The 24,277-nt window shown below is 38.6% G+C and overlaps 1 protein-coding gene across 3 annotated transcripts in view; it reads right to left on the reverse strand.

Annotated features, from left to right (window-relative positions):
• LOC127654119 (F-actin-monooxygenase mical2b-like) overlaps positions 1–24,277 on the reverse strand; it is a 77,853-nt gene that overhangs the window by 23,258 nt on the left and 30,318 nt on the right. For all 3 annotated transcript variants that reach the window (XM_052141252.1, XM_052141169.1, XM_052141333.1), the window contains exons 4-13: positions 23,580–23,696; positions 19,716–19,817; positions 16,326–16,481; positions 15,379–15,479; positions 12,852–13,109; positions 12,619–12,734; positions 11,538–11,664; positions 9,385–9,475; positions 6,134–6,281; positions 3,707–3,906 (exon numbers count right to left, since the gene is read on the reverse strand). In XM_052141252.1, coding sequence (XP_051997212.1) covers positions 3,707–3,906; positions 6,134–6,281; positions 9,385–9,475; positions 11,538–11,664; positions 12,619–12,734; positions 12,852–13,109; positions 15,379–15,479; positions 16,326–16,481; positions 19,716–19,817; positions 23,580–23,696 — 1,416 coding nt within the window. The remainder of the gene's footprint in view (positions 1–3,706; positions 3,907–6,133; positions 6,282–9,384; positions 9,476–11,537; positions 11,665–12,618; positions 12,735–12,851; positions 13,110–15,378; positions 15,480–16,325; positions 16,482–19,715; positions 19,818–23,579; positions 23,697–24,277) is intronic.

Consider the following 24,277-nt stretch of genomic DNA (forward strand, 5'->3'; position numbering starts at 1 on the left):
TTAACTATTACACAATATTAAAATATTACACACCATGACCTTTACAAATTTAAGTAAATTTAAACTTGTTATATTAAAGTAAATGTAACTTGTTATATTTTGACAAAATGTTTCAGTTTCATATGAAATAATCTAAAGGTAGAATGAAGACATCAACAGTGGCAGTTTAAAGTTTCAAGATGTGTTTCAGCTAGTATGTATTTTTCATAAATACATTAATTTATTATTATTATTACTATTATTTAAGACTAGCACCCTGACCTAACCATGTTAATGAGGAGCCTTTCCTTCTGTGTATAAAAATGTAATATTAGGTAACAAATGTGATAATAATGGGCCCATATAAGTACAGTTTCTGTAGATTTTTTCTACATCAACAACAAAAATAATGACACTTGATGCATGTCCTTGTACTGGAAAACTATGCAACATAAAAGGAAATGCAACCCAGGATACATTAAATACAGGTTATGTTTAATCTATGGCAGGTCGACACTTGATGTCCAATGTAAAATCTGTCCTGAAGCAAAACCAGTTGAGAAGCGCTGAGATAAAGTTACAGACAGTAGCATATTCGGATATATTCTATCGCTCTAGCATTTAGCGGGTTTCCATGGTAACGTCGCTGTCACGCTTAGAATTGTGACAGTTTTCCCTTGATGGCTGTGGGCGGGGTGCTGAATCAGCGATTAAAGCATTTACATACCTGGATAATTCCAGGTAGCCTGGGTGTCTCTGTGTAGTCTTGCTAATTATTCAGTCTCATATGCCATGTATTTGTCAGGAGTCAGGAGATGAAAAATAATTCAAGTGGAATAACAATATTTGGTGCTGAAGGAGACGGAGCTGAGCTCCGGCAGGGTGTGTTGTGGACCCGAGGAGGCGGAGCTGCGCTCCGGCCCAATTTAACCTCTGGGTATGGGGGATGTTTTCTTGGCCCCTTAGTGCCAATTGGGCATCGTTTAAATTCCACGGCCTACCTGAGCATTGTTTTTGACCATGTCCATCCTTTTATGGCCACCATGTACCCATCCTCTGATGGCTACTTCCAGCAGGATAATGCACCATGTCACAAAGCTCGAATCATTTCAAATTGGTTTCTTGAACATGACAATGAGTTCACTGTACTAAAATGGCCCCCACAGTCACCAGATCTCAACCCAATAGAGCATCTTTTGGATGTGGTGGAACGGGAGCTTCGTGCCCTGGATGTGCATCCCACAAATCTCTATCAACTGGAAGATGCTCTCCTATCAATATGGGCCAACATTTCTAAAGAATGCTTTCAGCACCTTGTTTAATCAATGCCACGTAGAATTAAGGCAGTTCTGAAGGCGAAAGGGGGTCAAACACAGTATTAGTATGGTGTTATTAATAATCCTTTAGGTGAGTGTATATATACATACAGTGAGGAAAATAAGTATTTGAACACCCTGCTATTTTGCAAGTTCTCCCACTTAGAAAACATGGAGGGGTCTAAAATTGTCATCGTAGGTGCATGTCCACTGTGAGAGACATAATCTAAAAAAAAAAATCCAGAAATCACAATGTATGATTTTTTAACTATTTATTTGTATGATACAGCTGCAAATAAGTATTTGAACACTTGTCTATCAGCTAGAATTCTGACCCTCAAAGACCTGTTAGTCTGCCTTTAAAATGTCCACCTCCACTCCATTTATTATCCTAAATTAGATGCACCTGTTTGAGGTCATTAGCTGCATAAAGACACCTGTCCACCCCATACAATCAGTAAGAATCCAACTACTAACATGACCAAGACCAAAGAGCTGTCCAAAGACACTAGAGACAAAATTGTACACCTCCACAAGGCTGGAAAGGGCTACAGGGAAATTGCCAAGCAGCTTGGTGAAAAAAGGTCCACTGTTGGAGCAATCATTAGAAAATGGAAGAAGCTAAACATGACTGTCAATCTCCCTCAGACTGGGGCTCCATGCAAGATCTCACCTCGTGGGGTCTCAATGATCCTAAGAAAGGTGAGAAATCAGCCCAGAACTACACGGGAGGAGCTGGTCAATGACCTGAAAAGAGCTGGGACCACCGTTTCCAAGGTTACTGTTGGTAATACACTAAGACGTCATGGTTTGAAATCATGCATGGCACGGAAGGTTCCCCTGCTTAAACCAGCACATGTCAAGGCCCGTCTTAAGTTTGCCAATGACCATTTGGATGATCCAGAGGAGTCATGGGAGAAAGTCATGTGGTCAGATGAGACCAAAATAGAACTTTTTGGTCATAATTCCACTAACCGTGTTTGGAGGAAGAAGAATGATGAGTACCATCCCAAGAACACCATCCCTACTGTGAAGCATGGGGGTGGTAGCATCATGCTTTGGGGGTGTTTTTCTGCACATGGGACAGGGCTGACTGCACTGTATTAAGGAGAGGATGACCGGGGCCATGTATTGCGAGATTTTGGGGAACAACCTCCTTCCCTCAGTTAGAGCATTGAAGATGGGTCGAGGCTGGGTCTTCCAACATGACAATGACCCGAAGCACACAGCCAGGATAACCAAGGAGTGGCTCTGTAAGAAGCATATCAAGGTTCTGGCGTGGCCTAGCCAGTCTCCAGACCTAAACCCAATAGAGAATCTTTGGAGGGAGCTCAAACTCTGTGTTTCTCAGCGACAGCCCAGAAACCTGACTGATCTAGAGAAGATCTGTGTGGAGGAGTGGGCCAAAATCCCTCCTGCAGTGTGTGCAAACCTGGTGAAAAACTACAGGAAACGTTTGACCTCTGTAATTGCAAACAAAGGCTACTGTATCAAATATTAACATTGATTTTCTCAGGTGTTCAAATACTTATTTGCAGCTGTATCATACAAATAAATAGTTAAAAAATCATACATTGTGATTTCTGGATTTTTTTTTTAGATTATGTCTCTCACAGTGGACATGCACCTACGATGACAATTTCAGACCCCTCCATGATTTCTAAGTGGGAGAACTTGCAAAATAGCAGGGTGTTCAAATACTTATTTTCCTCACTGTATATATATATATACACACACACGTACATTTTTGAAGGTTGAGGCTCTGGGTTACTGACCAAAATGTCGGGGGTTCAAGCCCCAGCACCGCCAAGATGCCACTGTTGGGCCCTTGAGCAAGGCCCTTGATCCTATATGCTCCAGGGGTGCTGTATCATGGCTGATACTGCATATATACATTTCACTGTATATATGCAAAAATGTATGTATAATGTGTGACCAAAATAAAGGCTTCTATTCTATAGTATATGAGCAGATAAAATTTATTTGTCCATTGTTTGTGAAAAAAAACGATTTGCTCAAAAATGTGTTATGCTTGTGTTTCATGAATGAGGCCCAATATGCATACTGCATACTAGCAGTATAGTAGCATAAGTAGTATGGCAATGTGCTTTTCCAAATACAGCCAATAACCCTGATAGGATACTGAAAGCGTTAGGGGCCATTCACACCGAACACTTTTGTAGGTCCATCTATGGTGTATTTCAGTTGTTAAACTTGAACTAGATGGTAGTCTTTGACCGATGTGCCACATTTCACTGCTTTTTCAGCATTTCATGGAGGAGTGCCACAGTTTTAGATGCTGTGACAAGTTAAAAAGACATCCAACTTTTAAAAACTTGTCTAGAGACACATGCATTCATTTTGTTAGCGCAAGAACGCATTCTGGTCTGAACAGCCCATTCGTGGTCTACCTGAGGGAGGTAAAGGCGTTCCCCGGAAGAGCTCGTAGAACTTGGAGAGGTAGTTCACCATGCTGGTCTTGTCTGGCTCCTGACCTGACGTCAGATCTTTCCCTGTGATGAAAGTCTTGATGCCAAACTCTTTCTCTGCCACATCAAATGCCAGCTGCAGGTTTGTGGTACAGTCTTGCTCATTCAGAGAGTTGTAATCACTACAGGAAATAATGTGATGAAAATAAAGGGCATGACATGAGATAAACAAGCTGCTCTACAGAGAATGGACAATCTGAAGTTATCAAACTTCCCTAGTTTTAACAACTTCTGACAGTCCAGACTGACAGACATGAAAAATAGCTGTAGATAAAGTGTGTGAAATCTTGCACATGGTTACGCTGTTCAAACTTATGTTAAATTTGAACAGTCACTCTGTTTATATAAATACCGTGTGCACTGGACACCTATTCTCAGAAGGAAAACAGCTGTAGCATGGGAAAGCAATTTCTCAAGCGGTCAAAGTGCTTTTCACATGTCCTGTTCGTGTTTAGGATTACACAGTATCTCAGTGTGTTAAAGCAAAAGCTTATAAACATACAGGAGAGTTGACTGGATCTGTTGCCAACACAAAACATGATTTGTGGATGCAGTATGACAGGAGGCAGATTAAATATTTGTTTAATGCGTTTAAAGACTTTATTCTATGCTTAGAGTTTTACTCATCTGATCAAACTGTCACGTATACTACTGTTTGAGTGGGACTCCCATATTGGTCCTTTTATGTTGGCCTACATTACTATCAGGGTATGAAATTAGCATCTGCCAAATGCAGATGTGTCATGCACAGTGGTGGGTAATTTAGCTCATATACCAGCCTGTTAGACGTCAGAGTGACATATGACAATAAATGGCAATAGACAAAAAGACGCGTTTGAAGAAGCACATGTAACGGGAGCCAGCAGATAGCTGTGCAGTGTGTAAACCTCACTCTCCTGACCTCAAGAGGTGCACTAGCGACTGACACTAGAGGCTATAGCCTTTAGCAGCCTTGTTAGAGCACCAGCCTCCCACGCCGGAGACATTGGTTTGAGTCCAGTACAGAGCGGGTAGAACAAGATGGTGCCGTGACCCGGATGGGAGTGAGGTTTAGGGGGTTGAGTGTAATGGGAGCCAGCTGGTAGATAGCTGTGCAGTGTGTAAACCTCAATCTCCTGACCTCAAGAGGTGCACTAGCGACTGATGCTAGAGGCTGTAGCCTTTAGCATCCTTGTTAGAGCACCCGCCTCCCACGCCGGAAACATTGGTTTGAGTCCAATACAGAGTGGGTAGAACAAGAGCGTCATACACACTCAATTATATTTTAAAGAACAGATGAAAGGAAAGCTGTTGATGCACATGTGTGATTCCCACTTTGGAGTATATATATATGTGAAAAATCATAGTGTAAAAGTTGGTCAAATTGGGCATTCACCCGCCACTGTGGCTGGTGGTCACATAAGTGAATTTCATACCCTGATTACTATGTATTAAGAGATTCAGTGGGAGTCAGTATGGGTTTACATAATACAATGAACACCAGCTGACATACATTTATTCCAACAGCCATGCTGGTTAAAGATTTTTGCCTTTACAAAAAGAGCTATTTATGCATGCACCATCTTTTGTGGACATGCTTTGTTTTTAAATGGTACCATGGCAGTACCATGTTAATTGGACATGTGCCATGGGTTTTGGCAAGGTACAAATTAAATTGTATTTTTAGACATCTACCAAGGTAATATGGTTTTCTGCAAATTGTGCCATGGTACATGTAATACCATGGTGTTTGGATAAAGTCCAAACATGTATTATGGTAATCCCATGGTTTTTATACATGTACTGTCATTTTTTGGGCAAGGTACAAATACAATTTTATTTTATAGACATGTACCATGGTAATAATAATAATAATAATACCATGTTTTTTGCACATGTGCCATGGGTTTTAAACAAGATAAAAATGTAATTGTATTTTTAGACATGCACCATGGTAAAATTATGGTTTGTAGCCATGTACCATGTTTTTTTACCATGGTACATGTCTATAAAATATTGTATTACCTTAGTACATGTCTAAAAATATGATAACAGTTGTACCTTTTTATAAAGAATCATGGTACATGTCCACAAAACCATGGTTTTTGAATAAGGCACAAATGTAATAAAATTTGAATTATCAGTACAATGTAAGTACCGTAACACGTGATTCTGGAAACCATTCTGATCCAAATACCTTTGAATAACCATTTGATACTATAATACCACCACAATGCATTTTGTAAGGGTCATTCAAATATTTAGCTTACTGGTGATTCTACTAAATCAGGCTGCTGTCAACACATTTTTAATGTAATGTTTATTTTTATTTTCCTGCAGAAGAGAGATCATGAGTAGTGTTGGTCTCACATGAGTTGAGGTCTGAAGTGATGAATGAGAGCGCAGAGAGCCAAACCACTGCTCCAACAGGAAGTGAGGTCAGTCACACTCACACCTCTGTAGCCCTCCGTCTGCTTCTGACACCACGTCAGTAACCGACTGGGCCTAATCTCAGACTCTGTTTTAAATACACGCACACACACACACACACACACACACACACACACACACATTAGTGCGGCTATCCTTATGAGGACTCTCAACAGATGTAATTATTTTTATACTGTACAAACTATAGATTTTATCCCCTAACCCTAAACCTTTCTGCATTTTTTAATTTTCAATAAAAAATTGTTTAATATGTTTTAAGCGATTTCAATTATGGGGACACAAGAAATGTCCTCATAAACCACATTTATAGCATAATACCCAGTTTGTAACCTTAAAAGAAGGTTCTCGTATACCACACACACACACACAAACACACACCAGTTTTTATTGCTCAGCATAACTCAGGAAACTTAATGGAGCTCTCAATTAGAGACATTGTTGAGATCTGTAACTGTAGAGACACATTTGAGATTATTAGGGTCTGTTTCTCAGGAGTAGCAGGAGAATGATGCATAAGTCTCCATTTAATCTCGTTGCTCTCCAGGAGAAAACAAAACTGAGATAGAAAGATGTCATTTGTGATTTTTGTCTCCTATGGGACAACCAAAATATCATAACATAATGTGATCTATACCGACCACACCAAATCCACGACTAAATATACAAAGGGCTGATCTGGAATAAGAGTCAAGATGACGTCTTCTCTTTGTCAAGTGTCTGATCTTGCCTCATCAATCTAGAAGCAACATAATCTTCCTATTACGCAACACACAATTTATTAATGTCTCAGAGCACTGTGTCACCCTGACAGCTTCCACTGTTTATAGACACACTAAAGCCATGTATCAACAATACAGCTCTTCATAATCGAATTGCAAGAGCTGAAAAGATTGTGTGATCAAGACTGTGATCAAGTTAAGAAACAGCAGCACAGGGCCTGGGTAGCTCAGCGAGTAAAGACACAGTCTACCACCCCTGGAGTAGCAAGTTTGAATCCAGGGTGTGCTGAGTGACTCCAGTCAGGTCTCCTTAGCAACCAAATTGACCTGGTTAATAGGGAGGGTAGAGTCATATGGGGTAAGATCCTTGTGGTTGCTATAATGTGGTTCTCGCTCTCGGTGGGGCACGTGGTGAGTTGTGCGTGGATACCGCGGAGAATAGTGTGAAGCCTCCACACGCGCTATATCTCCGTGGTAACGCACTCAAAAAGCCATGTGATAAGATGCGCAGAGGCAACTGAGATTCGTCCTCCACCACCCGGATTGAGACAAGTGACTACGCCACCACGAGGACTTAGAGCGCATAGGGAATTGGGCATTTTGAAAAGGGGAGGAAAAAAAAGAAACAGCAGCATGACCACAGCATTGAGAAATGTGGTATTTCTATATTTTTCGTTTCCTCTTAAGAGGCAAATATAGCCAGAAAAAAAGGAAGTGCTACAGAAAAGTGCAAAACCAGCACATTTTTAACTGACATCATGTATTGATGTCTATTTGATGTTTCACAAATTCACTGGTTCATATATTCCTAGAGTGCATTAAGGCAACAGATCTGGTGGGTTGCCCATAATGGAAGGGCCCGAGCACAGGACTGGGGTTGAACTCTTGGTTGGTACCAAAAAAGACAAAAAAAGCACTATAAAAGTAGTCCATACAACTAATGCTCTATATTCCAGTGCCACCTGATAGCTTTGTGTGAGGAACAGACCGAAATCAACAACATCAGTAGCCATTAGTCACTGTAGCAACTAGCATGTTGTTATTTACAGTAAATTTTCCCCTTTGCTATACAGTACATTTTGCCCTCTGGGAAGATTCACTATGTACAGTATTGACATTTACATTTACATTTATTTACATTCATGCATTTGGCAGACACTTTTATCCAAAGCGACTTACAGAGCACTTATTACAGGGACAATCCCCCCGGTGCAACCTGGAGTTAAGTGCCTTGCTCAAGGACACAATGGTGGTGGCTGTGGGGATCGAACCAGCAACCTTTACCAGTTTAGTGCTTTAGCCCATACACCACCACCACTCCGACATTGACATTGACATAAATTGTCAAATCACGTGGCTTCAGAAGACTTAGATTGCAAAGTTGTTCGGACTACTTTTATGGTGATATTTTGAATTTTTTGTAGCTTGACAGCCTCTGGTCATTGTGTGCTTTTGGGGGTATTTACACCTGGTCACTTACACTCTGCCACATAAATAAACGGGATCACTTCCATGTTTATGCTAATGCTGGACAGCGGATTTAAAAGATGATTCCAAGCGACTTTGGCCAGTGCGTGCTGTGTATTTTTCCTCTCTGGGCTTGTCGTAGGTGAGATGTGTCATCCACGACAGCTGTGCTTATTGTCGGTGTTTAGTTTCAGTTTCGTCAGCGATCTGCATCAAATACATGACGATAAAAAAGTTCTGTCTCTTCTACAACGTGCATCTGTTTCTTAACTGTGTTGTTGTTTATTGCACGACGCAAGCTCTATGCAAATACTTGGTAGCAGCTGTTTTGCTTCGCATTTTCCCAATGCTGACATCGCGCCTTTTGGGCAGAGTCAAGTTTACATATGCATTTACACTTGACCGAGTTTCAAATGGAATATGGAGGTGGTTTGATCAATTTAAATCCGTCTCGAATCCATCTGGAAGGACATTAACACTTTGGTCTTTTCATGATAGAGTTCCATTGAAGAAAGAAAGTCATATGGTACATGTTTGGAATAATATGAGGGTGAGTAAATTATGACAAATTATTCTGTTTTGGGTGAACTATCCGTTTAATAAGGAGTATGCCTGGAGCGTTCCTTCCTCCAGAGAGCATAAAGACGGTAAGTGATCTTGTACACTTCTCAGTTTGGCTCTGTTGGTAATAACAAATCTCAGACTGGGTCAAACTCCCTCAACAGAGATTAATTCTGCCTCTCCCTGAGCCTGCCACATCTTGGGAGAAGTGCACTCGCTCGGCTGTTTTCAGAACGTTCCTAAAACAGGAGCTGGCTGTTATCTGCTGTAGAAAGGAATGCTGTGTACAGTTCCTTGTCTATTCTTTTTGTCTGCCAATATAATATGATGCCATCTTGAGGTACTGGATGGTCCATTCAAAAATAGAGCAGAGGATAATTACAGATACTGTATGTGTCAAATTGTTAAAAAGGTACTTTTAACCTCGCCTGGCCAAGTTAACAGGGCGGCGTATCGTGGCGGCTCGTTCCAGAGAGCACAACCTCATCTCTCCACAGATAAAGTTGTTACGGACCTGCACAGGAGAAAAGCAATAATAAGAGACCCTCTGAATGATAGAAATGTTACTTCATAAAACGCATAGCTCCAGTTTCTTAAATATGTTTGGATGAGCTGTATTTAAAGCAATTATAAGCTAAATAAATTACAGAGACTGTATAATTTTATAAAATGAAAAGCTTGAGTTTCTAAAGTCTGTTTGGATGAGCCATGTTTTGCCATTATGAGCAAAGATTGGAGATATAGGCACACCTGTGACCACAAATTAAGGAATATTTCACCCCAAAATGAAAATTCTCTCATCATTTACTCACCTTCAAGTCATCCCAGATGTGTATGACTTTCTTTCTTCTGCAGAACACTAATGAAGATTTTTTGAAGAATATCTCAGGACTGTTGGTCCATACAGTGCAAGTTAATGGTGGCCAGAACTTTGAAGCTCACAAAATTACATAAAGGCAGCATAAAAGTGATCCATATGACTCCAGTGTTTAAATCCATGTCTTCTGAAGAGATATGATAGGTGTGGGTGACAAACAGTTAAATATGTAAGTCCTTTTTTACTATAAATCTCCACTTTTGACCATTCATGACCAGTAGGTGGCCATATGCACAAAGAATGTGAATCAGCAAAAAACAAAAAAAGAATGTGGAAGTGAAAGTGAAAGGGGAGATTTATAATAAACACGGACTTAAATATTGATCTCTTTCTCACCCACACACAAAGGTTGGGCAAAAAAAAAAACATTTATCCGACACTGACAGACTGAGTTGTAAAATTTCCATCACGGTCTATTTTGATCCATCATGCTTGTTTTAATTTTAGTAAAAGTACTACATTCAGGGGCGTAGCATCCATTATAATGACATATAAATGACAGTGGATAGGCTTAATGATATTGACTCCCCAAGTGCAAGTTTTGGTGAATTATTTGGTGAAAGTAGCTACTTGTCAATCAACCGCTGCGCTAAAAAAACATTTTTAAACTTTACCAGTACGTGCGGCATTTAAATGAAATAAACGTCCAATCGGAAAATGCACAGGCTCACATAACTTTTTCAATGTACTTGATAGCCTATAACAATAAAGTCACAGATGAGAAGCACACACATCTCTGAAGCTCTAATGCAGTTACTCCTCTATATAAATGGCAATTCTGCTCTAAATGTAGGCTAATATTTGGACTTGGATTAAATGCAAGTAATTGGCTGAAACGGTGTGCCACTTTTTCACAATTTCATTATGTTACAATACTTTTTTTTGTGCTTATAATAATAAAGTGACTGATCATACAGTAACACCCTAAAGTAATGAAATAGTAAGTAAGGTGAAAAAAAAGTACGGTGAAAATAGACGCACACTACAAGGTGTTAATTGTGATGGCCTGTTAATATACATCTTAAAACATACACACATGCACGCAACGGGAGTTTGTGTGAGAGAGACAATAAAGTCAAAACTGACTTGCTTTTTTATCTGTCAAAATGCCAGTCGGCATTTTTAATTTTCCGTCAATGTTTCAAATGAATCGCTAAATGATAACGCAGCTTCTGCCCACACCTATCATATCACTTCTGAAGACATGAATTAAACCACTAGAGTCATATTAATTACTTTTATGCTGCCTTTATGTGCTTTTTGAGCTTCAAAGTTTTGGTCACCATTCACTTGCATTGTGTGGACCAACAGAGCTGAAATATTCTTCTAAAAATCTTCATTTGTGTTCTGCAGAAGAATGAGGGTGAGTAAATGATGAGAGAATTTTCATTTTTGGGTGAATTATTTCCTTTAATATGCCAAGTTGCTTGGCAACAATAAACATCCTATGGTAAGTCTAAAAGACAATATTACTTAGTGGATGTTTATTGTGATTTGTATCGCCATTTGCTTATTGTGAATGTTATCACAGTCAAAATAAACAAACCGTTGCCAGGGTTAAGCAGCTTTTAGTCAATCTGTTAAACATTGTTACAAACAACACACCCTTTAAGCATGGTATAATGAATGTCACGCATACACTCTCATGCTTTTTGCTTTAATGATAGCTTATTGTGCAAAAATAGTGATGTCATCTCACCTGGTGTGGCCTCACACAGTTAGAGTTAAGGTTTGGATAGCGTGTTCCTGGATCTATGGTGTACAAATCAAAGTTTTTGCCAATGTTTTCAGGTGTTGTCTGAGGTAGCAATCGGTACAGGCTCTCTCTACAGAGAACAGAAAAAATAGAAAACAAAATAAGACAATCTTGTTACAAAACAATATTATTTTATTTATTCCGTGGAACACAAACAGAGTGATTTATCAGAATGTGCCAGGTGTTCTTTTCCAAACAATGACAGTGAATAGGGATGAGAGTTTTTAAAGGAATAGTTCACCCAAAAAGGACAGTTCTCTCCTCATTGACTTAATTTATTCTGCAGAACACAAATGAAGATTTTTAGAAAGAATATTTCAGCTCTGCAGGTCCATACAATGCAAGTGAATGGTGACCAAAACTTTGAAGCTCCAAAAAGCATATAAAAGCAGCATAAAAGTAATTAATATAACTCCAGTGGTTTAAATCATGCCTACAGATATGATCCAATTGATTGTGGATGAGAACACCATTCACTTGCATTGTATGGATCTACAGAGCTGAGGATTGTCTTCTACAAGTATTTGTGTTCTGTTAAAGAAAGAAAGTCATACACATCTGGGATGGCATGAGGGTGAGAAAACGATGAACACATTTTTTCATTTTTATGTGAACTATTCCTTTAAGCTCCAAAAGTGACAAAACAGCACTATAAAGTTCCCACTATGACTCAAATGCAATATCCACAGTGTTTTGAAGCATACAACAACTATGTGTGAGGAACAAAGCTAAATTTAAGTTGTTATTCATTGAAAATATTGCCCTCTGCCTTAGCCCTCAAATCCCATTTGCGCTTGTGTATTTAGCACACAAGTTATATTGAACACTTGTACGATACTTTATTGATACTATTTTTGGGGGGGCATTTTTGGAGTTTGACCTCACACATCCCCATTGACTTTCATTATATGGGTTTGTAGCAAATGTGGGTGAATAAATGACAGAATGTTCACTTTTGGAGAACTAATCCTTTAAAGACTATTGTCTTTAAAGTCTGATAACGTGTGTTTTGACCTTTACTGACCTCTCCGCCAGTACCTCGAGTGGACTTCCACCCTGTGCCCAACTTTTCACCATCCAAGCTGTGTCAAAAGCAGCCAGAAAGCCACGGGCACAGCCTGTTCCCATTGGCCAGAAGGGCTGCAGAGAAAACCACAATCACAAGTCATCAATATCAAACATAATAATTATAAATCTACATAAGCACACGGAAGATGATTATTTAAGTATAGTTGCACCATGGCGTAATCTTCTCACCTCTAAAAGGCTGTCTCCCACTAATGCCACCAGTAAATTATGACCAAACCTCTCTCTGACCAGAGCGGCATTCTCTGACGCATGCATACTTGTGAAATCGAACATGGCCACATCAGACTGACCGCAGTGGTTCATGGCATAGTCCAGTGTGGGCAGCTGGTAGTGGGTGGCGTAGTCGGCAGCCTCTTGAGCATATGACAACAAAGCCTCTTGGTTCACGTTCTCATTGTTCAGCAGTGCTTCAGTGTCGATATAATCCTAGTGCACACACAATAAAACCGAAATAATGTCTGCTGACCGTAATGTGAGTTATGATAGCTGATTATTTTTCCAGAGTGACAATTTGCACCTCAAAAGTTTGGTGGAACCACAGAAATATCCGACAAACTAGACAAACTATAAATGTTGCTGCAGTGGCTTGGGGTGTAAAGACGGTGTGAATGTGTAGTGTGGTCTTAACGACCCCTGTTCGAGTCTGCAATACTATAGTAATATTGTAGTAACCATGTTTTTGGCAGAAAACATAATTTTAATGTAATTAACCATGGAGTTACTACAGTATTACAGTGGTAATATAGTAACTATGGATAATTTTGTTGTTGCTGTAAATAAACAATAAAATACCACGGTAAAACCAAGGTTATTTTTTCTAAGGTAAGGTTAAGGTTAAGTTTAGGGGTGGGGGTTAATGTAGTGTATCTGTGGGACTCTAAATAAACAAACACGCTGCAGTGATGCCCATATACTGTGTGTTAGTATTTAAATATGGGTGAAAATAGTATCTGACACTATATGCACCAGGGCTGTGTGCACATAATATGCTCTATTTGCTCTGGGGTGTAAATAGCATATATCATAAATTTGCACCAGGGTGCAAATAGCATCTGCCTTATTTTTCATAGCTAACTTCCGTTGCTTCAAGATCAACATTTAAACCATTTTACTTCCAAAATTGGAAGTACTTCAAACTGAAAAAGGGCCGTCACAAGGGCTGTGCGAGCATACTGCTGGGATATTCTTTATATAATTTGCATGATGTGTTAGTGTCATGAAACCTTTAAAATGTTGACGTTCACGCTCTAGCATCTCAGTGTGTGCCAATGGTGAGGTTTCTTTTTCAAATCTATCATTATTTGCTATTAATGCTGAAATGTTACAAAATGACTTTATAAAAACTATTTAATGCATTAAGTATTGGAAAGAATTTTAGAAAGGGTCCATTGCTACAACAGAACCCTGAAACAATGTTGAAATAGCTATTTGGCTATTGGTTAACATTTAAAGGGATAGTTCACACAAAAAATTTAATTCTCTCATCATTTACTCACACTCATGCCATTTAAGATGAGTATGACTTTTTGTCTTCTGCAGAACACAAATGAAGATTTTTAGAAGAATATCTCAGCTCTGTAGGTCCATACAATGCAAGTGGATGGTGACCAGGCCTTTGACGTGCCAAAGGAGATAAAGTCAGCATAAAGGTAATCCATAAGACTCCAGTGGTTTAATCAATGTCTTCTTAAGTAATCCAGTCGGTTTTAGGTGAGAACAGACCAAAATGTAACTCCTTTTTCACTGTACATCTTGAAAGCAGTCTCCTTAGTGATCGTGATTTTAAGCTCGATTAAATTTCTTAGCGCCATCTAGCACTCTGCGCAAGCGTCAAGCACTAGGAAGTGTAATCAAGCTTGAATTCATGATCATGCCCAGAGACTGCAATGGCAAGATGTACAGTGAAAAAAGGAGTTACATTTTGGTCTGTTCTCACCCAAAACCAACTGGATCACTTCAGACGATATTGATTAAAACACTGGAGTCTTATGGATTATATTAATGCTGACTTTATCTCATTTTTAGAGCTTCAAAGGCCTGGCCACCCTTTTACTTACATTGTATGGACCTTTAGAGCTGAGCTTTTCTTCTAAAAATCTCTGTTTGTGTTCTGCAGAAGAAAGAAAGTCATACACATCTGGGATGGCATGAGGGTGAGTAAATTAGAGATTTTTCATTTTTAGGTGAGCTATCCCTTTAACATTAGCCGGAATGGCCTCAATGACAACAGACGAAAAGAAAACCCCAAAAAATAAAACATTCAATTTTTGGGAAAAACATGCACTGACAAATACACAATTAGACCAGGAACATGTGCCTTCCGACAATGTGAAAAGCACTGGCTTGATGAAAGATTTGGAGACATCATTTTGCGAAGCTGGCCACCATCTGAAATGGGATTTTAGTGAACAAAGTCACTCACATGCTCAGTTAAAACACACTTGACTCACTCGATAATTTAGATCAGTACAGACAGTGCCAGCACTAATGTGCGTCAATGATGAGGCCCAAGTACTAAAAGTCCTTGAGAGCATTTGCGTTGAGTGTGTGTGTGTGTGTGTGTGTTTATGAGCGAGCAAGAGATGTGCTCTTGAGCTTGCTTAAGCTTTCGTTGTGGTGTTTTTGTACGTCTGGTGATCATCACTCCATCTTACAGAAAGCTGAAGCAGAGTTCACTCAACACCAACAAACTCACATGAACGATGACACCCTTGTCCAACAGACTCTGCTTTTTAGCCGTCATGACAAAGTAGTGTGTGTTGTCTTTGTAGTACACAATATTCTCTAGATCAATGCCTGGGCAAGAGACAAAAACATACTCTTCAAAAGATTGATTCTCACGCATAATATAATCATGTCTTTAAAGGTGCACTCAGTAATTTTTTGAATATGTGATCTTGGACTTACACTGACCCCTAGTGGTCTGGATGCATCTTCATTAAAACACAACAGTTTTTAGTTACTGATGCCATTGTAGATATTCACTATTCACAGTCAGCCATGATTAATTTAATCATTGAGTGAAAATGTCCAACAGCAGGGCAGTTACTGAGATTAAGAGAGAAGTATCCAGCTGGTCATGTGATCCTAACATGGCTGCCCCCATGAGGGGACCCTCTCCATGAAGAATGAATTAGCTTTCATGTGGTTACTGATATGAGTCTTCATCGCATGTCATTTGCAAATGATTTTATGCTTTTATACATATGTTTTAAAATGTATTTTCATTTCTTTGGCAGTAAAACTTTTTAAATGAGAAAAAATGACTGAGTACACCTTTAACATAGGCTACTTTCACACAGAGTTTGGGATTGACAACTGAATTTCAGTCAAGCCCATTTTCTGTTCTCACAATAGCCATGAATACTAAAGTAAAGATGGCAAATTCCATAATTCAAATCTCTGTGTGAAGAGATAACTGTATCTATCACTCTTAAAATGGACTGACAACAGTATATTTATGGTCCTTTGTAAAAGCAGGTAACACTGACACACTAATAGAAAATTGGGGGTGGAATGCCACAAAGAGTTTAAAGTACAAAGTAGGCCTATTTCTTTTAAGGAAAGTTAGGTTGAGAGGTATTTGTGTTATGCTGCGATGCATCATTTTGTGATGGCTAAATTATGGTTCATTTTTCTCACCAGTCTCCTGTTTGAGATCTTGAAAGAATTTCTGATTGAAGATGAAGGCGACTCCACTTATCTCCTCAACCTTTACCTCAGCTGTGGTGTTCCTGTTGATGAAGTTTGCCGTTATGGCAATGGCCAGTTTGCCACGGAATTCCTTCCTCCTGAACCCTAAGACAGAAAAAGTGTGAGGAAACAAAAGAAACTAGATTTGATATTTTCCATTGAAAATGTTACTATGTTGTTGCCGAGTCGTTTTTTAAGCATGTTCTTGGTGGTTCCTTAAGCATCGCTAGGCAGTTGCTAGGGTGTTTGGGTGGCTGCTCAATGGCCCAAGTAAAAAACAAAACTCATCTATGATATAGATATTGCTTGGGTCCCTTCTTCAATGTTAGTCTAAGGGATTTAAATCCTTAGTCTGATTGCTAAGTAAAGTAATGCTGAGTAAAGTAATATGAGCAATAGTAATAGTATATACTTGCCTTCAATTAATTAGTTAAGAAAGAGACAATAATGGACGCACCATCGTCCTCAAGTCCAAAGTCCAACACTCTATCAGGTGAGCTACTGCGGAAGTTAGTCACGTATGAATAAGTGTGTAAATGTAGGTCTGTGTTAAAACCATTTTTTAAATGATACACTAGAGTAAATGTGTTTCAATATCATAACATAGCAGTGTGTGAGCAAAAAACGTTTTTATAAAGTCATAATCTGCAGTTGTACTCGTGATTTGTGATAAAGTGAATACAGTAGTAGTAGCGCCTCTAGTGTTAATTTCACCAGGGAACTGCGGCAAAACGTAGAACTCGGCACATAAAACTTAGATTGCAAAAATGTTGTTATACTGTTGTAACGTTCATTCTATGAGACTAGGTTGAGATACTGTATGTGGTGTGGGAGTTTGGAACAATGAGATTCCACTGTGGGTGGGGCTACCCAGCGAGACTGGATGAAAATAGAAAGCAAGAGGCTGATAAAATCCCTCACAAAAACGTTTGTTGCAGTTGGTAAGGACAAAAACTCAGGGGCGCTCACTTTGACAGTGATTTGCAGCGATAAAGCAAACTGATGCTATTGATTTTCAATGAGAATTGATGATTTCTGGTCAGTTTTTTGTCTTGCATGGTCAGTGTTCTTTAACTTTTATGCTAATGAGCAGCAATGTGATGCAGCAACTACCAATATGAGTGCAGATAGTGATCTGCCGCCTGATACAGTTGGATACAGTGGTCAATTAAAAGTGCCAACTGGCAACCAACAGCACAGACTCTGCAACTTCCAGCTATTTATTTGCTGTGAATGACGTTTAACATGGAAGAGAGTTTTAATGCTTGTCACTTTGTCATCATGCCTGATTAGAACATGCTGTAACAAATAGGATACAAATGTCCATTTCAACAGCTGTTCAGTATGTTAACTTTGATCGATACACTGTTTGAAGGACTGTGCCTTCATTATCTCGCAGGATGGAATGGGGAGGAGAAAGACTCGCTCTAGTCTCTCTTCCTAAAAAGAAAATTACACGAGGCTCTATAGAGGGCCCCTACGAACAGATCTGATTTTGGGCCAGAATGCTTCATAACTACTCTCCAAATCCACACTGGGATAAATTTAACTTTCCCAAGACACCCCGAACTACCTCACTTAATGTCCAAAACAAGCTCAAAAAGCATTTTTTCCCCCCCTAAGGTTACTCATAATTGGGCAGTGAGCTAACATCCCACATTAAGGAGGGGCAAGCGTTTTTTTCTGATTTAGGGATCAATGTAAGCGCAGCGAAGTTCTAGCGGGAAGACTAGCAGCTATACATCATCGCACCATTAGCTGGGTAATTCCCAACCAATCACATGTAAGCCGTTGCTTTATAAGTCTGCTCACAATCTATCACATTGCTGTTTCAGTGTGCTAACACGGCAACCTCCACCACACCACCACCACCAGTTGAGTCCCGTCCTGCATGGGGGTAGGCTCCTCACCCCTGCCTCCTATCTTCGGCAGGATATGACGGTTCCGACGGTTCTGAGTACAACTTCTTTGGACGGCCAGACCGAGAGACGCCAAAGAGAGACATTACATTTCTGTTTTATATTCATCAAATAAATGTCATCTGAAATTTCACTTAAGTCTGCGAGTCTTCCTGATAGAATTGAAAAGATGGTTAAAAATGGAAAACAAAGTCCAACAGACACACATCATAAGCTAAAATGTGATAAAAAACCCTGAGAGCTCTTCAAGAGCACATGCTGATTCGCTGATCTCATTTGTAACGGTGGGCGGCGGGTGACGTCATGTCATATCGCTTTGCACAGCAGAACTTTCTTGGATGAAACAAATCCATTTTAGGGGCATCAGTCAAGAACGCCGGCCAAATTTGAAGAGTCGCTGAGGTTGTTTTACGGATACAAAGAGCATGACAGCGAGTGGGCTCGGATTTTATGTGAAGATGTTTGGTGCTAACAAAGGCAAGCATTGCTATTACTGAACTTTACTATTACTTAATAACAAATGGTAAACATTTTATGTCCTGCACTGTTTGTGAGAGGTGTGCTACAACTTTTTTTAATCGACTAGACTTACGATTTTTGCCTGGTGAATGATAAAACGGGTGAACAATTCCTATAGATTAACACTGAAGAAGGAACACTAGCCATATTTAGGTACCAAACTATTATAGAGACTTGGAGGTGTCTTACATTTACATTTATGCATTTGGCAGATGCTTTTATCCAAAGCGACTTACAGTGCACTTATTACAGGGACAATCCCCTGGAGCAACCTGGAGTTAAGTGCCTTGCTCAAAGACACAATGGTGGTGGCTGTGGGGATCGAACCAGCGACCTTCTGATTAACAGTTATGTGCATTAGCCCACTACACCACCACCACTCCTAGCTAGCAACCACCCAGAATATCCAAGCAATGCCCTAGCAACCATATACCAACACCCTAGCAACCATCAAAAACACCCTATTTTTGCACAGAAAAGTACCACTTACATTTTCTTCAGAAAAGGTAGTTTCAATATGTCAAATGTTACATACAGTATTAAAGAGAAAATAAATTTTAGACATTGGTGAAAACCATATGATGTACTATTTTCAATAACATTTCACATGGATCACTATCATATTTTAGGTTGTCCAATTTTAGTTACCACTACAGCAGTTTGCTTGTAATCATAGAGCAAGGATTATTATAGCCTCTTACTGACTGTGTAAACAGTGCGGGTTACATGTGGGGTTTTTTTTTATTTTAGTGCACATAATATATGTAATTTAGTATGGCATACAGAATGCAAACTTTACTTCACCTGAACATCGAAAGCAGCAATTTTTTTTTATTTACATTGGTGACAGAGCATAATGTCTGCAAATGCATGGTCATGAGTCATGTAAGGACATTCTTACCTTCTAAAGAGTTACGTCTCCCATCAGCTCCCACCACCACATCAAAGTCAAAGTCAGCCACAGGGTGATCAGCAGGCCTGATCTCTGCCCTCCAGCCTGACCCTGCACAAACAAACACTCACATTGGGTAATCAGCCGGAACCATAGGAAAGACAAAAAAACACAAATGATTAAATAATATTAGTTGCTTCACCTAGACACCAATGAGATTAAATGGAGACCAATCTAGAGTTTTGCTTAAAGGGATAGTTCACCCCAAAATGAATATTCTCTCATCATTTACTCACCCTCATGCCATCCCAGATGTGAATGACTTTCTTTCTTCTGCAGAACACAAATAAAGATTTTTAGAAGAATATCTCAGCTCTGTAGGTAACATTTCGGTCTGTTCTCTCCCAAAACCTTCTGGATCACTTCAGAAGACATTGATTTAACCACTGGAGTTTGATGGATTATGTTTGTGCTGACTTGATCTGCTTTTTGGAGCTTCAAAGACCTGGCCACCACACACTTGCACTGAACTGACCTACAGAGCTGAGATATTCTTCTAAAAATCTCTGTTTGTGTTCTGCAGAGGAAATAAAGTCATACACATCTTAGATTTTCATTTTTAGGTGAACTATCCTTTTAAGTCTGCCGAGCTATTAAAAAGAAATAGAGGACAGGAGCTGAATGGTTCAACAGGACAATAAATATCAATATCAAAATATTCTTCACTCAAGTTTACTTCTGGGGGACTGTCCTTGAACTTCTTGAAAATCATCTGCTAAATGGCCAATTAACTAATCTGAGCAGCAACAATTGCATTCACAAGGCTAGAAAAAGTTGTTCAAGAATGCATTATGTAATCTTGCTTAGCATTCTGAAAATATAGCATCACAGCAAGTCTACATACAACTATTGTCAAAAAATCCAACCATCAAAGTCAACATTGCTAACACAGTGAATCCATTTAAGGTAAAATGAACCAGGGCTGTCTTGATGATTTTACATGATCCAACTGAACTTTAATCAGTACACATGCATATCGCCTCAAGGGCTTGATGTGAAGTCACAGCAACCACACGGTTTTAATTTAGAAAGCTCTTTTGTTTTTATCAGCCTGCTGTTATTGCTGTTGGATGAGAAATGGATTGCTTATGGTCTAGAGGGTAAGGGTCCAATCAGCTGAGAGGAGAAGCTTACGTGATGTTGTTCTACCATAGATAACCAGAGAAGCCAAATATGGAAACATGCTTTACATTTACATTTATGCATTTGGCAGACACTTTTATCCAAAGTGACTTACAGAGCCCTTATTACAGGGACAATCCCCCCAGAGCATCCTGGAGTTAAGTGCCTTGCTCAAGGACACAATGGTGGTGGCTGTGGGGATCGAACCTATGACCTTCTGATTAACAGTTATGTGCTTTAGCCCACTACTCTACCACCACTCCTCCATACAACTTTACAGCTTTAACGCAAAGTACCTAGACCCAAGAGATCTGTTTCTAATTATCAGGATCAACTAATTGTTTCTTCATTTCTTAGATCTAGAGAGAAAAGGATTGTATACAATGCATGCTTTACAGTATTTATATATTAATATTTCAGTATAACATTTCGGATTGTCCATATTTCTTACATATGAAAGAAATTCTCTCTCTCTATTACTATAATGCTATTGTACAAACTACCTTCTACGATTTTAACTCCTCTAGGTACAATTTGAAAATGTTAATTTAAAGTAACAAGGTATAACTAGTTTGTTATCACATTGGTCACATTTTAACTTTTGACAAATGTTCAAATTCAGAGTATTAAATTGATAAATGTCTTGAAATATATATATATATATATATATATATATATATATATATATATATATATATATATATATATATATATATATATATATATTATTACTATTACATGTTTATTATTACTATTACATGTTTATTATTTACATGCAAAATGTGTATTATTTGCAGGTATTTACATTGATATGTAGAATATATTCTAAATCGGTACTGTCTCTTTAAGACTACAGGCATCAGCCAGTGAGCGCATATTAATGGGTTCCTGTAGCTCAGCTGGTAGAACATGGTACTAGCAATGCCAAGATCATGGGTTTGATTCCCATGGAACACACAAAAGTGATAAAAAATGTAAACCCTGAATGCACGGTAGGTTGCTTTGGATCAAAGCATCTTCCAAATGTAAAAAATAATCAGAGTGGACATGCACGGATTCTTTCGTGCTATGATTATAATTAAATCTTTTCTATATTGTGTCCTTATTCTTATGTTTATTGTATTGTTTCCTTTTTTGTTGTTTTTAATAAACAACCAACTTTAAAGAACAGAAAGGATATTAAAGGAGACATTATTTAATGCCGAATGAATCGCTTGGATCTCGCCTTTGGAGACAGACCGATTCAAACCAAACTCTTAATCCAAACAGGCATTGAATGGATCTCGTTGCTAAACTTCTTTGCCACTATACTACTCAATCACTGGTGAGTGAAATCTGAAAGTTATCCAGCCAGTGGCTAATCAAAGCTAAGTTACTCTAGAAAAAAGTAATTAATTACTAACTACTAATGGCATCTTCTACAGTGTAATTAGATTACTGTTCTAATTACTGTGTCTGAAATGTAATTGCATTACTAATTACTTTCTAAAACACTTATCAACGTCGATCAGATCAAAAATACATGGATAGACATGAAACGGTTCTTTTAATTCATTCAAATAAATCATATAATATCGAATAAATTATTAATGAACTGGCCAAAGAATTTAAGGGGGCAGCGTTAAATTAGAAAACATAGATTTTAACATTAGACGTTAAATTTCGATTTTTATCGAATCCCTTTAATTTCTTCAATAAAAAAGTTATTAAATTACAGTCACTAATTAATTAGTAATGCATTACACCTAACACTGATCACAACTATTTTCAGTCGCATGGCACGAAATTTGGTCGCACATGCAAGTGATTTACTGGCATTATAGAGGGTTGTAAAAGATCGATCTTGTGATTTAAGAACCAAAAGGAAAAGTGCAGTACATTGGAAAATCGATACTTTTAATCATGTCCTATTGCACAGTCGGTTCATTTTGATTTCAAGATGACTTTCAATAAGACAAAGAAGTGCAATGAATAAGCTTCAAACAAAAACGCACTGTTAGCTCGTAATGACTGAACATTCAGGAGATGAACAGACTGTTGTTGTTTGGACAGCAAATAAGAGAACAGGTACAGTAGACCAGTTGGTGAATAACCAGTGCCAGTCAAAAGTTTGGACACACTTGACGGAATTTATGTTTCTCATGATCTTAAAATCTTTTACTCTAAAGGTTTGCGCTTAAATCCTTGAAATCAGCTTTGTAGACAAATATAAGTTGTGCATGTGTGTGTGAATTTCTGCATTTCTACATAAAAACAGCAACAAAACATGGGAACTCCTTCAATATTGTTTAAAAAGCATCTCATATAAATCATATAAAATCTAATCAATTATTCATGAACTGGCCAAAGAATTTAAGGGGGCAGTGTTAAATTCGAAAACATACATTTTAAGTATGAGTGGGTAGAGCTGTAATCTAGTCAAAAGGGTGACTATTTTAAAGAACACAAAATATATCAATTTCAAAAATCAATTTTTTTTTTTTTTCAATTTAAAAGTACTTTTATAAATATGGTTTTGATGTGTCCACACCATACTCCTCATTCTTTCACTTGTGTTATTTCATAGCTTTCATGAGAAAATAGTAACAATAAGAAATGAGTAGGCATGTCCAACATTTGACAGGTGCTGTACAGTATGTAATGTGCTGCAGTGAGCGTGTTGTGGTCTGGATCAGGGGCCACCAGCCTCACCCTCATTCTCTCGGTCCTCTGAAGGTTCCACCAGCTTGACGAACTCCACATTGACATGAAACTCCACACCAAGAACTAGAGCGATTTTCAGGAGCATGAGCTGGAGCTGCCGAATGCCTGCCAAAGCCAGCAAGAACAAGAGCCATCAGTCTCACAGTCACGCTAACACTGCGTCATTTGAAATAACACCAGCCAGTAAAACTAACATATGTGAGAACAGAAATGCAGAGATTGGAGAGACATTTCAATTACAGCTCCATCATTTAGATCGTTCTCCAAAAAAATGGAAATTCTGTCATTGTTGCTTTTCAATACAATAAAAGTGGATGGCGACTGGGCCTGTCAAGCTCCAAAAATGATAAAGTGCCATAAAAGCAGTCCATATGGCATGTGTGCTTCTTTTAAAGCCAATGTAGCTTTGTGTGAGGAAGAGATTGAAATTTAAATCATTATTCACAAAAACAAACCAGGATGCATGTTCTGCTAAATAAATCTTTTTAATTTTATTTTTAGATTAACTATCTCTTTAAATAATCCCTCAACAAAGGTCATGTACATTGCATATGTTGATAATGCTACACTGTAAAATATGTCTGTAAATGTAACAAATATGTCTTAACCAAATGTAAAAATACTATAATAAATCAAATGTTAATTGGTAACCAGGTAGTTACAGGTAGATAAAAACTTATAATACA

This window comes from Xyrauchen texanus, chromosome 1 (genome assembly GCF_025860055.1).
Source record: "Xyrauchen texanus isolate HMW12.3.18 chromosome 1, RBS_HiC_50CHRs, whole genome shotgun sequence".
NCBI lineage: Eukaryota > Metazoa > Chordata > Actinopteri > Cypriniformes > Catostomidae > Xyrauchen > Xyrauchen texanus.